The sequence below is a fragment of the Podarcis raffonei genome, chromosome 15 (assembly GCF_027172205.1).
Source record: "Podarcis raffonei isolate rPodRaf1 chromosome 15, rPodRaf1.pri, whole genome shotgun sequence".
Taxonomy (NCBI): Eukaryota; Metazoa; Chordata; class Lepidosauria; order Squamata; family Lacertidae; genus Podarcis; species Podarcis raffonei.
In genome coordinates, this window is record NC_070616.1 from 2,974,622 (window position 1) to 2,990,348 (window position 15,727).

Genomic DNA, 15,727 nt, shown 5'->3' on the forward strand with positions numbered 1-15,727 from the left:
AGAACTCGCTCCTCAAGATCCTTGTAAGCAAAGATAACCGGGATTTGAACCTGGGACCGTCTGCATGCAAAGCTGGATACCAGCTTCCATCAGCCAACTTGGTCTGTAGTCAGGGATGAGTCGAGTTGTAGCCCCTCTTGATCTGGGTGGGGTGCTAGCAAGTGTGGCAGCCCCTAGATAAAATCTGTCCTTCAGGTGGTGCTGTTTTTGGCCTGGAAAATGTCAGAGCACCCAAAGAAAACTATGGCAGGTGAGCCAGAGTCTGGGGCCTGTTCTATCTACAACCACCTTTCCCCTCTCTGAACGAAGCAGCAAATGTAGCCCAGAAGATGTTACTTGTCAAAATGCCGGAAGACAAAAGACGTGCGGCCCCCACACAGGTGCAAAACTGAAACCCCTTTGAGTGGGCTTGAAAGAGAGCAGGTGGAGGAAAGGTGGTCCGTGAAGATAGCCTTTGATGCAAACGGCGCTTCGGCTTCGCCTGAAGCCTCAGAGGCTCAACCACATCTTGAAACTCATGTGAGGAAACCCACAACAGGCTTGTCTCCAGTTGTGTCTCATCAGTGACAGAGGCGGCAGTTCTGGAAAAGGCCTCCCCTCTTCCACGCCACAAGCAGCTGCTTCTCGTGAGTTTTATCTCAGAAGCTTTTGCACTGTCCACCCAGGAGCATCTCAACCATGACCATTCTTCAGTTCCTCCTCCTGCTTCTGGGTAAGTGAATCATCTCTTCTGCACAATGAACAGAAAGATCTCTTTTTTAAAAAAAAAAAATTTGCGCTGGTGGCAATATTTTTCTCTCCGCCTCGCTGCATCCTTTTCGCACGACATAGGAAGCTGCTGTGCATATACTGAAGTCCATCTTAGTTCAGTGATGTCTACGGTCCAGTTCAGTACTGAATGGCAGTGGCTCTCGGGGGTTTTAGACAAGGGGATTTTTCCAGCGCTACCTAGAGCTGCTGAAGATTGGACCTAGGACCTCCTGCATGAAAAGCAGCTACACTGAGATAAAGCAAGATTTCAGCCCTTACTACGCTGAATTAAGGGCTGATTTAAATAGGAACATAGGAAGCTGCCTTATTCCATTGTCAGAACTTCGGTCCATCGAGCCCAATATTGTTGATTGGGTTTCAGACGGGGGTCTCTCGCAGCCCTACCTGTAGACGCTGGGCGTTGAACTCCGCTTGCAAAGAGCAGAATCGTGTCTCTTCCCCAGGCTCTCTGGGATATGATTTTAGGTTATGTTCCCCCTCCCCCAATCCAAACTGCATCCTATCGTGCTTTCAAAGCACAAGAGCTTCTTTCAAAGTGGTTTGCAATCGTTTACAAACTTCAAAAGAATTCATTCAGTAATGAGGCAAGTCGTGGAGAAACCTAGTATAAAGCAGCCCAAATATCGGCCCCTACAGACTTCCACAGATATAAAAATCAGCAGAGGGGGACTCTCAGAAGCTAGGGGTGGTGGCAGGGACCAAAACAAATGGCTATCTCAGGACCAACTGTCTTGGGACTTTAGGGTGAAGAGCAGGTCAATAAATCAAATTAATAACAGCAGCAGCAACTCAATTCTCCAAGTCGCCATGTTGATAAAATAGCTCAGAAAGCCTCAAGTTTCCCAAAAGTTGTTAATTCAATCAATCAATCAATCAATCAATCAATTAATCTTTATTATGGTCCAGAGACCCAACAAATCATTACAAAGCAATGCACAATTCAGACAGCCTACCTCCAGGTTAAACAAGCATTTTGTTCAGACTTAAAGATAGGGATCATTGGTTCTTGCAACCACCGATAAAAACTTCGCCACTGCTAACGTTTTAGCATTTGTTTGGTCTTCCAATAGGAACCTGACTTAGTGAGTCTCTGGTTTTCCTGGGAAAGGTACCAGCAAGGGTAATATCAGTTCAGCCCTGGCTTGCTCATATTTCATACAGTGCAGCAAAATATGTTTTATAGAATCGATGTCTTGAGCGCACGAGCAAAGTCTGTCCTGGTGGGGAACTCCTCTCAACCTGCCATCCAACACTGCAGAAGGAAAGACGTTTAGTCTGGCTTTGGTGAATAACCTTCGATAATTTGGTACTGTCAGGTTTTTAATGTAAGGTGTTAACTTAAAGTCATGCCCATATTGTACTCCTACTGCCAGCGGACTACAGACTGTGTTAATTAGTTAATACATGTTGCACTTAGCACCAAGACAGGCTTCTATTTCATAGGAGGAGACCTGTAGCTCAGTGGCTGAGCTTTGCATGGAGAAGGTTCGATCCTCGGTGTCTGTAGGTAGGGGCTGGGAATTGTCCCCTGTCACAGGGCACTTCGAGACACTTCAAGGCACTTCGGGTGGGATTCAGTCACACACCCGCAAATTTGGGCTGCACCGTCATCCTTGATGAGGAGGTCTTGCGCTTTGCCAAAAGACTGAACGTTCTTTTTGTGAAAAAGGGAAGTGGAGGGGAAATGCTCTGGAGAGCCTGGGCTGACGTAATGTCTCCTCTAGCCTCCCCACAAATAAGTCAGAATGAATACTCAATGAACAGGTCATCTGGAAGACCCGTCAAACGCTGTGGGTGGCCGTGCCAGTCAGTGAGGCGGTGAGAGGCATGTATTTTCTAGACTCATGGGGAATCCACGCTTGTGTTTTACTGGAACACTCAAAACCACTTCTTCTTTGGCGATCACTTGTAGCCGAGTAAGAGGGTCTGCCAAAGCAGGGTTTTAAAAGTGAGTCCGTAAGTGACTGCAGAGGCCAATTCTGGATCCACATGTCCTTCCACAGTGGGGACATTGGTTTCTGGGAGGGAGTTGATCATGGTGAGGGTTTGCCAAGCGTGCCTTCCTCTTAGCGTGTTTCTCCCTTTCATCCTGAGTTCACGCATCTTCAAAGCCCATGACACCTTTGGTAAAGGCTGTTCTCCAACTGGAGCGCTCGCAGGCCAGTGTTTCCCAATTGTCAGTGTTTATACTGCATTTTTTTAGATTTGCCTTGAGAGAGTCTTTGAACCTCTTTGGTTGACCACCAGCATTATGCTTCCCACTAACCACTAACCGGATCCCAATGCAAAAGATGCACACTTGGGAATTATAATGAGCCTTTGCAAATTTCCACCTAAGAAAACCCTAACTCCTTTTGGCACTTGAGAAGTATATTTTAGGACCCACCTTATTTTTGTGATTGTAAGTTTTTTAAAATAATAATAATAATAATTATTTTACATTACAAAAAGCACTATAGCAAAACCCACCCTACCACCCTTTCTGAAGACGTGAGGTCAGACTACACCAGAGCTCACATCTCTTAAATTGTCATAGTCCATTTGTGTGGCATACAGTCATAGCAACCAATATTTTTTATATATATAATGTGGAGAAGGTCCAACATTCTCCTCTTTTGCACTGCGCACAATAAAAGGACACCAATCCACTGGAAATGTGTCTTTTTGTTTCATTTCCATTGCTATTTTTAGTTTAATGGTTACCGTATTTTCTGCTCTATAAGACTCGCTTTTTCCCTCCTAAAAAGTAAGGGGAAATGTGTGTGCGTCTCATGGAGCGAATGCAGGCTGCGCAGCTATCCCAGAAGCCAGAACAGCAAGAGGGATCGCTGCTTTCGCTGCACAGCGATCCCTCTTGCTGTTCTGGCTTCTGAGATTCAGAATATTTTTTTTTCTTGTTTTCCTCCTCCCAAAACTAGGTGCGTCTTGTGGTCTGGTGCGTCTTATAGAGTGAAAAATACGGTAATTTTTCTGTCAGCACTAATGGCCAGACTACTTTTATGCTGAGTCGTCAATATTGCACCATCTAAGAATTTCCAGTATTACCAGTCTGGCTCCTAATAAAACCGGCAAAAAAGATGCTTAAGATGCAGGTTCAGATTGTCTTCCTAGAAAATATTAAGTAAAGTCTGGGCCTCTGACTAGACTTTGTCTAGTTATCTCCAATTTCTTTGACCACGGCCACATTCGAATGCGGCCACCTTATCACAAGTCCATCACATTTACACTGCAAGTAGTTTTAAGCAGCTTTAACATTGTGTTTTAATTGTCACAAGCTGCCCTGGGACCTTAGAGTGAAGGGCAGATGATGGATCACGATAACAGTAATAATAATAATTTCAAATGCTGAGGCACATTTCACGTCATGTCTGGCTTGGAGCTGAGCTGAGAAAAGTTCATTTTCCACGGAAACTGCTCTGCTCTATACCTTTTATGTCTTCTTCTTCTTTGGCGATCCCTCGTAGCTGAGTAAGATTGCTTTCCATAAACACGGTTTTAACAATGAGTCCGTAAGTGACTGTGGAGGCCAATTCCTGATCCACACGTCCTTCCACAGTGGGGACATGGGTTTCCAAGTGGGAGTTGATCATTGTGTGGATTTGCCAAGCGTGCCTTCCTCTTAGCACGTTTCTCCCTTGCGTCCTGAGTTCGAGTGTCTTCAAAGCCCATGACACCTTTGGTAAAGGCTGTTATCCAACTGAAGCGCTCGCAGGCCAGTGTTTCCCAGTTGTCGGTGTTTATACTACATTCTTTTGAGAGAGTCTTTAAACCTCTTTTGTTGACCACCAACATTACGCTTTCCATTTTTAAGTTCGGAATAGAGTAGTTGCTTTGGAAGACGATCATCAGGCATCCACACAACATGACTAGTCCAACGAAGTTGATGTTGTTGATGCATGATGCCTATGTACCAATCTGATCCATTCATTAAAGGTTTTGGGCAATTTGGATTCAGCTGTAAAAGATTCACACTCAGGAATTATAATGAGCATTTGCAAATTTCCAGCTAAGAAAAGACAAAGAAAATACCTCCCCCCCCCGTCCGCTCGCTGCATGTTAAATGCTGAGAGACATTTAGCGTCATGTCTAGTTTGGATCTGAGCTGCTATGCCACAAAAACCACAGTGCTCTGCAAGACTTCTTCAAGATGAGACTTCCCCATCTAGAAAAATGTGTTCTCGGGGGGGGGGGAGCTTAGTCATATCAATAAAAATAGCAATTCTTTCCCACACTTGCAGTGAACCTGTTGTTTAAAGTAGCAGCAACTACTTTTGGAACTCCCAGCCCATTGATGTTAGAAAGATGCCTTTACTGCATTTCTTTTGGCACCTGCAAAAAAATGTTTGTTTCGGCAACCTTACCAGGGCATATAATTTTAGCCTGAGAGCGGGCATTGTGTAACGCTAAACCAAGGTTTGGAGTTACATCTGAAGCACTGCTGTATCAGTGGCTTTCCTACTGAAATATACTCGGAGTCCTGTAGTGATTTCATGCTCTTTATTGCAGCTTGTAAAACAGTGATTGAATTGCCCCCCAAACTTCAGGCTTTTTATATACATTATTTACACAATGAGTCCCGTCTGATTGGCTGATTCTGCTTCCCTCCTGAAGCCTTATTGCAACAACTGATTGGCCGGCAGGAAAAGACCATTCTAGGATCCTACTTGCCTATTGTTCTAGGATCCAAGCTTAGTACATAACACCTACCCAACTTGCGGCTTCTTTCTCCTTCCTAGAATAAGGTGGAAGGGATCTCCAAAGGCCATTTAGTCCAACCCCTGCTGCCAGTGGGCGCAATACACTGTCACCCAGGCTAGGTGGCCACTGACTTCTGAGGCAGCCCATTCCTCATCAGAATGTACTTCCTAATGTTTAAACAAATTCCCACCTGCTGTCATTTCAAGCCGCCAGTCACTCATGGTCTTTTTCTCAGCTCCAGAACCTCTGAAGAGCTTTAACATTGATACCAGCTGGAGGTGGGTTTCACCACAAGTCTCCCCTTCCTTTGGACATCAGGTTTTCCAACACTCAGATGGGCGACGGAACTGGTAAGGGGAAACGTCTTGAGGCTGCTTGAGGGGAAAAGGAAACTGCCCCACTTCCTGCAACTGGAAGAATTTTCCAGAGAAAGGTGCAAAATTGCATCCATGTGTGTGCCAAATCGCCACATAAATCACTGCACAGCCCTGACTCAGTGGCTTGGACTGAGACAAAGGATTGTTTTCCCACATTAAACACGTAAATTGGGTAACCAATGGCAGAAGGTCAGTCTCATTTGAAAACCGTTGTGTGATTGGCCACTGTGAAGGACAGATGGGGGAGAAATGTGATTTTGTTTGCATTTGAGTAAGAAATTACTGTATTCCCATTGCTCGGACCAATCCACGAAAATGGAAGCCTTCCAAATTCACGCTTCTCCCAATTTTACGATGCGGTTCTCCAACAAACACTGTGCACAAAAATGCATATATATGGGGAAAGAGTACCTAAAAATGGATATATTAGCAAAAATAAAGATGCAGTTACCCTGTGTGGAAATTGGTTGCAAAAATGTACATACTGTATGGCATATAAAAATATGGAAATTAGGAAATATGTGCACTAGAGTATTGATGAATTGTCATGAGGACTTCTTGTACAAAAATAACTTACAAACTGGTGCAGAAATGTGGGGAACAGAATTTAAGGTGGGGTTATTATTATTGTTTAAGTGAGCCACTGAAATTGACAGATGTGTCCATCCTTCGAGGTAGATTTGGCTGAGAGACAGTGGCTGATCCAAAGTCAGCGCTTCAGAGAGCTTCATGGCAGAGTGGAGATTCGAACCCTGGACTCTCAGGCCCTAATCCTGTGCTCTAACCATTACTCTCTGCTTTCTCTCCCTGACTTCGCTGAGCTGGGCCTGATGGGCTTGGAGTCTGGCAACATCTGGCCATTTCTGCCCAAGAGCATCTCTGCACTACATACTCAAAGGAGCCCCCCCAAAATCCCAGCTTTGATTTGAACGTACGCTGAGCCAGCTCTTCGGTCCCTCTACCCTAGTGCTGTCTGCTCTGACCGGCAACAACTTTCCAAGGTCTCGGGCAGACAAGGCTCTTTTCTCATCACCCGCTCCCTGATCCATTTTTTTTTTTTTAAAATAATATTTATTAAGATTTTCAGAGATACAGAAAGAAAAAGAATAGAATACATTCAAAGCCTTCTTTTCAAACACCCTCTTTCCGGGACTCCCTCCTTCCCCCACCCCTACCATATTCCCCTATCATATTGTTGGCTCCACAAGTTCTCAGTTCTAATTAAAACTTAATTTGTTTAAACCATTATTCAAATTTAAATTTAAAATTATTCGGTCCTCACCAGTACCCTTAATAAAAGACAAGAGTTCTCTCCCCAGGGCCCACCCCCTTTCCATTCCACAATTTCCCCTTTTTTTTAGTGATAAAGACACCTCACACAATAAAGAAATAAGAAACAAGAAATAAAAAGTATAGTAAATGAAAAAAAGCCAATTCAAAAAATAGTTGACAAGCCTTTGGATTCTAGTTCTCCCCCCCCCGTCCCCGGTTTAATTTCCCCCTGACCACTAATCCATATTGTCTGCCTGGAATTCTTAAAGTCCATAAATCACATTTTCCCCCCGATTCCTTGCTGGCTTTTTTCTTTTTATAATTATTTTTAAAGTTATTTTTAAACCATTTAATTTCCAATCTTTAATAAAGCTCCCCCCATTGTTCTTTCCAAGTTGTAGTCCAGTTTCCTCTTGTTCCGCTGCCAAAACGTTCTAATTCAGAAGTTTAGTAAGTCTGCAGGAATTATTGTTATTCAGGAACAAAAACATACGTTCAGTCCCTTCCTTTCTTCAATAGAAAATTCTATTGTTTAGCTAAACACCCTGTAGACACAATATTGTTTCCGTTTCGCAGCTTTCCCAGAAGATAACCAGTCCTGTAGAATTCCAATGGTATTTTTCCACTTACGGCCTTCTTTGTAATGTCCCGAAACTCCTCTAGGGGGATTGTTGTAACTTTGTTTTCTCTAGTCCAAAAGTCCGATTGTTATCCATGTTTTCGCCATTTTATATCCAAGTTTTGACAAATTGTAACAAATTGTAGCAAAATTAACCAGCAAAGTCCTCATAATCAAGTCCTCTTTAAATTTCGGACTTTGACAGCTAATTTGACAGCTGTCAAAATCTCCTTCGCTTTTCGCCAGGCTCTCTCCTCAATCACCCCGGTTCCCAGGGGGGGGGTTACGTTTTCCTTCTCCCTCAATTCTTCCTCCAGCACAGTTCTTGTAGTTTCCCATCGTGGAATTCTTAGTTCTTATCAGCAATTCAATTCTTTTTGGACCTTGGTTTCCCAGTCCTTGTTTTGGAAGGTTTACAGTAGGGAGGGGGACTGACTTCCTTTTTGGATCCCCCCCCCGCTCGTATCAAATCCGAAAAAAAAATTCTTTTTTTCTCCTTTTAAACCCGGTTTCCAAATTACTCACGGGTTGTTGTTACAAATCCGAATTCTCAATGGAAGAAGTCAGCGCTCTCCGCCGGATGGCATGCGGCTTCGCTCGGCAGGGATAGCAGAGGACTCAAAGCACCACGCTTCTCCCCGGCACCCGATCCGTAGCCTTTAAAAAGGCTCCTTCACGAGTCGGGAGGGCGCTAGCAGTGCCAGCCGAGTCTCCATGTCCACGGCCTCCGTGGCCGTGGTTTTTAAGGGTCCCCGCGTCGCCGATGCGGTAGGACCCGGCCCCTGCCGAGCAGGCTCCCTCCGGAGCTCGGAGGGAGTCCGCCATTCGGCGATGGCGCCAACCCGGAAGTCCCTGATCCATTTTTAACTGGAGATTCCGGGGATCAAATCTGGGTCCTTCTGTTTGCAAGAAAAAGTGTGTTTGCTCTTCTGTTCCGTTGTAGCTCCTTGTTGAGTTAACATAATTATGAAGGAATGGGGGTGTTTCTCAGATGCATGAATAAAATCTTAAAAGCTGCACAGAGGCTTGCTCTGGCCCACAGTGAGCAATATAGATCAGTGGTTTCCTCTAGCATATCCTGCCAGAGAACTGTGCTGAGAAATAGATTTTGGTTTATATTTTAAAATATGCGTTTTCATACTAGGCAGACAAGGGGAAGAATGATGACGATCACGCAATGGAGCTTCTGCATTCAGGAGTACTCTACTCCCTGAGTAACCAAAAGCTCCAGCCCTGGCTGTAGGGCGGTTGCATGTCCAACTTTGCAGGGGGACATCTTACGTCTGCTCGAGGGCTGGAGAGCCTTTGGCCCTCCAGATGTTGTTGGATGCCAAGCTTTCAGCAGCCAGCATGGCCAATGGTCAGGGGTGCCAGTTCCTGGGGGTCGAGCCCTTTGGGGGGCCATAAGGTAAAGGTACTCCTGCCCCTACAGGCCAGTCGTGTCCGACTCTAGGGTTGCGTGCTCATCTCGCTCTATAGGCCGTGAGCTGACGCCGTCCGAAGACACTTCCGGGTCACGTGGCCAGCGTGGCGAAGCTGCTCTGGCGAGCCAGCACCAGCGCAGCACACGGAAACGCCGTTTACCTTCCCGCTAGAAAGCGGTCCCTATTTATCTACTTGCACTTGAGAGTGCTTTCGAACTGCTAGGTGGGCAGGAGCTGGGACCAAACGACAGGAGCTCACCCCGCCGCAGGGATTCGAACTGCCGACCATACGATCAGCAAGTCCTAGGCGCTGAGGTTTTACCCACAGTGCCACCCGCGTTGGGGGACCATATATATATATATATATATATATATATATATATATATATATATAGGACGCGGGTGGCACTGTGGGTTAAACCACAGAGCCTAGGACTTGCCGATCAGAAGGTTGGCAGTTTGAATCCCTGCGACGGGGTGAGCTCCCGTTGCTCGGTCCCTGCTCCTGCCAACCTAGCAGTTCGAAAGCACGTCAAAGTGCAAGTAGATAAATAGGTACCGCTCCGGCAGGAAGGTCAACGGCGTTTCGGTGCGCTGCTCTGGTTCGCCAGAAGCGGCTTAGTCATGCTGGCCAAATGACCCGGAAGCTGTACGCCAGCTCCCTCGGCCAATAAAGCGAGATGAGTGCTGCAACCCCAGAGTTGGCCACGACTGGACCTAATGGTCAGGGGTGCCTTTATCTTTACCTTCACCCATCCATATATGAACTAGCATGTGTACTCTTTAAATCTAAATTTCCTGTGCATTTCGTGCAAATTTTCACCCTCTTTCTGTTGGGGTCCGCTAATCAGGCCCAAGCTACCTTGGTCACCCAAAAGCTAATAAATGTCATATAGACAGAGGAGATTCCCATAATCACTTGTTTATTCAGCTGAGTAAAACAGAGCGGGCGAGCCACACTCACCAGTGTGATGGTGAAGCCACGCCAAATAGCCTTTGTTCATACTTTTTATAGGAATTTCCCCCTTTTGAGGTTCCTTGCGCTGATCAAAACAGGACCCCCTGCCTGGAGACCTTGAAGGGGACAGCTGCCAGGCAGAGGGAGGTTTTCTGAAAATCGCCTAGCAACGTTATCTGGTCTTCACATATTTGTGGCTCACCCTCCTAAATTCTAAAGCAGGCAGTTTTTTACAGAAGCAAAATGGCATCATTTAGGCTAACCCAAAAAACACGACAAGAACAGGCCTGTGTGGCTTTTCCTGAGACCCCACACTTTCGTTTATTTTGGAGATTTTGAAAAATAAAAAAAGCTCAGCAAATTTGGCCGCCTCCCTGCCAAAAAAAAAGCTCAAAAACTTTTGTGTCTGGATTGTCACTCTCCAGATCTCTGCTTTCACAGAGTTTCACACAAAATGGCAGGCTGGGTATTTTCTCCATGTGTTTGGATCTGACCATTCTTATCCCCACTGTTCTTCTTTTATTCTCTGTTTGCAAAGAGACCGTTTTCTCTCTCTCTCTCTTCCCCCCAAAAAGGATTATAGCTGCTTCCTTGGGGCCAGGCGACTTGGGCAAGGTATATAAATGCAACCCGCAGGATAACCATTGCGAAGCAGTAAGCTTAGGCGGTATGTACTTGTCTTAATTTTTCCTATTCACGAATCCATACCTGGTCTTCCTTCAAAAGTATGCAAGGCAAGGCAGCTCGTGCAAAACGAAGCCACCCAATTTGTTGGATGGCTTCCAACAAATTAAAACACAATATGACATCAGACATTAAAAACTTTCCCAAACAGTGGGGAGGTGAAAATAAAGGTGTGTGTGTGTGTACTCATATCTATATCCCCAGTTTCTTTCTTCTCCCTCTCAAGAAAACATTTGGAAACTGAAAAAGCTCCGGTCTGGTATTGCTGTAGCCCAAAGCCCAGAACATATCCTGGTAAGTCACAGAGAGATTTTGCAGAGTTGAGTTATGCTCTGCTTTTGTAAAGAAAGTTGCCTCAAACCAGGGATACAATTAAGATGGTGGCAACAAAGTCTAGTCATGTAACTAGCCATCAAGGTTTAGGTGGGCCAAGAAGGGGCCCCCAGTGTTTTCTCACCCCACCAGTTGCCCCCACGCCATGCCGTGTATAAATCTTAAATTCAACATACCCACTTAATTCATCCTTTTTTTAGTTCCAAGGCCACCATTTATTTCCATGCATTTATTCAACTTTGAACATTTTACATGTATGGTACATGACAGAGTTGGGGAACCTGTGGTCCGGCAAAGGTCAGGAAACAGAGAGTTCCAGACCAGAGAAGCCTTCTGGTAAAGACCTCGGAAAATATGAAAAGTATCTGAAACTGGGAAGTGAACCCTGACCAGAGGGAAGACTTCATATAAATCCCTGGGAACAAGCCTGAGAGTTAACTGGGGCAGAGTTAGGAAAGGTAATTGGCTAATATTATTGTAACCTTAAACATCAGGAAGAACTTTCTGACAATAATAGTAGTAGCAGTAGTAGTAATAGTAATAATAATTTATTATTTCTACCCCACCCATCTAGCTGGGTTTCCCCAGACACTCTGGACAACTTCCAACAAAACATTAAAAATACATTAAGACATTAGTCATTAAAAACTTCCCTAAACAGGGCTGCCTTCAGATGTCTTCTAAATGTCATATACAGTAGTTGTTTATTTCCTTGACATCTGGTGGGAGGGTGTTCCACAGTGCAGGTGCCACTACTGAGAAGGCCCTCTGCCTGGTTCCCTGTAACCTCACTTCTCGCAGGGAGAGAACCACCAGAAGGCCCTCGGCGCTGGACCTCAGTGTCCGGGCAGAACGATGGGGGTGGAGATGCTCCTTCAGGTATACTGGACCGAGGCCGTTTAGGGCTTGAAAGGTCAGCACCAACACTTTGAATTGTGCTCGGAAACATACTGGGAGCCAATGTAGGTCTTTCAAGACCGTTGTTATATGGTCTCAGTGGCCGCTCCCAGTCACCAGTCTAGCTGCCGCATTCTGGATTAGTTGTAGTTTCCGGGTCACCTTCAAAGGTAGCCCCACATAGAGCGCATTGCAGTAGTCCAAGCGGGAGATAACTGGAGCATGCACCACTCTGGTGAGACAGGCAGGTAGGGTCTCAGCCTGTGTACCAGGTGGAGCTGGTAAACAGCTGCCCTGGACACAGAATTGACCTGTGCCTCTATGGACAGCTGTGAGTCCAGAATGACTCCCAGGTTGCGTACCCGGTTCTTCAGAGGCACAGTTGCCCCATTCAGGACCAGGGAGTCCTCCACACCCGCCTGCCTCCTGTCCCCCCAAAACAGTACTTCTATCTTGTCAGGATTCAACCTCAGTCTGTTAGCTGCCATCCATCCTCCAACAGTAAGAGCTGCTGGACAGTGGTCTCCCTCAGGAGGTTGTAGACTCTTCATCCTTGGAGGTTTTAAAGCAGAGGTTATGGATGCTTTTAGTTGAGATTCCTGCATCACAGGGGGTTGGACTAGATGACCCTCGGGTCCCTTCCAACTCTGCAATTCCATGATTCTATCTGTGAAGTGAAAGGGGCTCCACCCCTTTGCCATCTCACACAGTTGTCTTTGATGCTTTGCGTTCTTCTTAATGGCCCATTCCCAAGCTAGCACCTCACCACCCTGGCTTACTTAGCCCTTAAGACATGCTGATTCCAGAGGATTAGCATTGTCTAGCACACAGCCCAGTGCAAACAGGTCTGGCCAAATGTCTGTCTGATACACTATTTCCCAGTTTTAACACCGCCAAACATTTATTAAATTCCGACACTTGCTCAGTCCGGAGATCACAGTCGCTTTGCGCCCTCAAACTCATAACAATATAAAATCTCTGCTTCTTGGTTTCTTTGTCTCTCTCCCTTGACAGGCTTGTCTCCAGCACAGACGACGTCAGCGGCGTCGAGTCACGGAGGAGCTGAACGGGCTTTGTGTGCTGCTTGCAGCTAACTTCCAGGAGAAGGCTTTTATCAACCTCACAGACATCAGTACGAGATGTAGATGTGTATTTAGATATTATTGGCCACAGCCGTGTTCGGTTCATCGGGTGCAGGAGGAAACTGGCCGCGTGTCCTGAGCTGCCATTTGTGTCTGACATTTCCTCTAGCATATTTCCCCCTGAGCTGTGGTTTTGTGTCTGATTCTAACCCCAAAGCCACCAATGCGGCCAAGTTGCACCTAGCCCGGGCCCTTGAGCCGCCATTTTGCATCTGATTTTGCCCCTGGCGGTTTCCCAGTTTGCATATGGTTTCCAGAAGCCCAAATGAACTGCGAAACTGGCCTGAATTTCTCCCCTCATCCCTGCTCTATGCAGGTACATGGAAAGAATGTCTGCTTGCAGGTGGTCCTCCTGTTCCTTCAGATGCCTTACTGTCGCTCTTGTTTTTATCGGTTTCTGCACCTCCTGTAGTCGAAACCAAGTTATTAAGCCAGAGGAGTGAAGAGCGGGGGAAAAGGGACACCCACAGTCACGAAATCGGCGGCGTTGACACCAACAAGTTTGGTTTGGCTGCTAGTACTGTATGCAAAGGTGAGATTGAAAGATGGAACTTTTGTTTTGTTTAATTGATTACATTATTATTATTGTTGTTGTTATCGCTAAGGTATAACATTTACATTTGATTTGGGTTTTGTTGGAGGCATATGGCTGGGTGTTGTGAGATTCCGACCGTGTTCGGATCACACAATTAACACACTATGATACCACTTTAAACATTCATAAAAAGGTAAAGGTAAAGGGACCCCTGACCATTAGGTCCAGTCGTGGCCGACTCTGGGGTTGCGGCGCTCATCTCGCTTTATTGGCCGAGGGAGCCGGCGTACAGCTTCCGGGTCATGTGGCCAGCATGACTAAGCTGCTTTTGGCGAACCAAAGCAGTGCATGGAAACGCTGTTTACCTTCCTGCCAGAGTGGTACCTATTTATCTACTTGCACTTTGACGTGCTTTCAGACTGCTAGGTTGGCAGGAGCAGGGACAGAACAACGGGAGCTCACCCCATCACGGGGATTCGAACCGCCAACCTTCTGATCGGCAAGTCCTAGGCTCTGTGGTTTAACCCACAGCGCCACCCGCATCCCTTTAAACATTCATAGCTCCCCACACATAATTCTGGGGGCTGTATTTTGTGAAGGGAACTCTGTTGCAGCAGAAAAATAAAGATCTGCCTTGCTTTCACTGCATCCTGCCTCCGTCCATTCATCTCTGACTGATCGTGGACTTAGGGGGCTCAGTTCCTTGGGGAGTTGGGCAGCAAAAGCCAAGCACCCTTATTTATCTATATCTTGAAGGGTGCTTGGAGTTGGTAGGAGAAGACTCCCTTTCCATTCCCCTCCCAGAGCTACAGTTCCCAGAGTGTTTTAACACTCAGTCCCTCTTCAGAACTGTAGCTCTGGAAGGAGAATGGAGGGTCCCCTAGCAAATCTCAGCTCCCAGAATTCTTTGGGGTGTGTGATAGGAATTCAGGGGAAGCCATGACTGTTTAAAGCGGTATTATACTAATTTAAATACGTAGTGTGAATGCGGCTTTTGGGTTTGGTTCTTTTGTTTGTGTGTCTCTTTCTTCATAAAACCACTACCTCAGTGTCTGGCGCTTTCAAAAGACGGCAGGTCCCTGCCCCAAGGCGATTGCCATTTGATGCAGGAAGGCAATTTCCTAAACTTACGGGTTGAACTCCAGATTGCTAGCATTTTCCAGGAGAAAATGCTATTAATATTAGTAGTAGTAGTAGTAGACAGTGCTTTTTCTGAAAAATTGTTTAGGGGGTACTCTCATTTTGACTCAAGAAAATCACCATTTTATAGTTCAAATCGGGGGAAATAAATACAGCAAATGGACAAAAGTACAATGATTCACAAAATTGTTTAGGGGTATGCGTACCCTTGCTTACCCCCAGAAAAAAAGCACTGGTGGTGGATATATAGTCCTCCTTTTCTCCAAGGATCAAAAGGTGGTGTACATGCTCCCCCCTTCTCCATTTTATCTTCCCAGTGACCCTGTGAGGTGAGCAGTGGCCAGGCTGAAAGATGGCAACTGGCTCAAGGTCACCCAGTGATTACTCCCCCCTCTCCAAAATCCTTAATCCCTTCAAATTTATTTATTTTTAAAATTACAGTTTTGTCCCACTGTTCCTCCAAGGATTTCTAGTAGAAATAGTCCCTCCCCCTGTCGTTTCATCCTCACAAAAACCCTGCAAGCCAAGTCAGTCTGCAAGATGGGTGACTGGCCCAAGGTTATCCAATGAGTTTCGTGGCTGAGTTGAAATATGAATTCTGTATGCCAATACAGTGGTACCTCGGGTTAAGTACTTAATTCGTTCCGGAGGTCCATACTTAACCTGAAACTCTTCTTAACCTGAAGCACCACTTTAGCTAATGGGGCCTCCTGCTGCCGCTGTGCCACCAGAACACGATTTCTGTTCTCATCCTGAAACAAAGTTCTTAACCTGAGGTAATATTTCTGGGTTAGCGGAGTCTGTAACCTGAAGCGTATGTAACCTGAAGTGTATGTTACCCGAGGTACCACTGTAAAGGTTGGTTGGTTGATTGATT

General features: G+C 45.8%; 1 protein-coding gene across 2 annotated transcripts in view; it reads left to right on the plus strand.

Annotated features, from left to right (window-relative positions):
• The first annotated feature begins 5,602 nt into the window (after window positions 1-5,602).
• Window positions 5,603-15,727, plus strand: part of ITGAE (integrin subunit alpha E) — a 53,859-nt gene continuing 43,734 nt past the window's right edge. Inside the window, exons 1-5 of one of the 2 annotated variants that reach the window (XR_008327710.1) lie at window positions 5,603-5,819; window positions 10,695-10,786; window positions 11,030-11,097; window positions 13,048-13,165; window positions 13,588-13,707. Coding sequence is in view for 1 of the 2 variants with exons in the window: in XM_053366635.1 (XP_053222610.1) it covers window positions 5,689-5,819; window positions 10,695-10,786; window positions 11,030-11,097; window positions 13,048-13,165; window positions 13,588-13,707 (529 nt within the window). In the remaining variant the exon portion in view is untranslated. The remainder of the gene's footprint in view (window positions 5,820-10,694; window positions 10,787-11,029; window positions 11,098-13,047; window positions 13,166-13,587; window positions 13,708-15,727) is intronic. The other variant, XM_053366635.1, reaches the window with a different exon arrangement.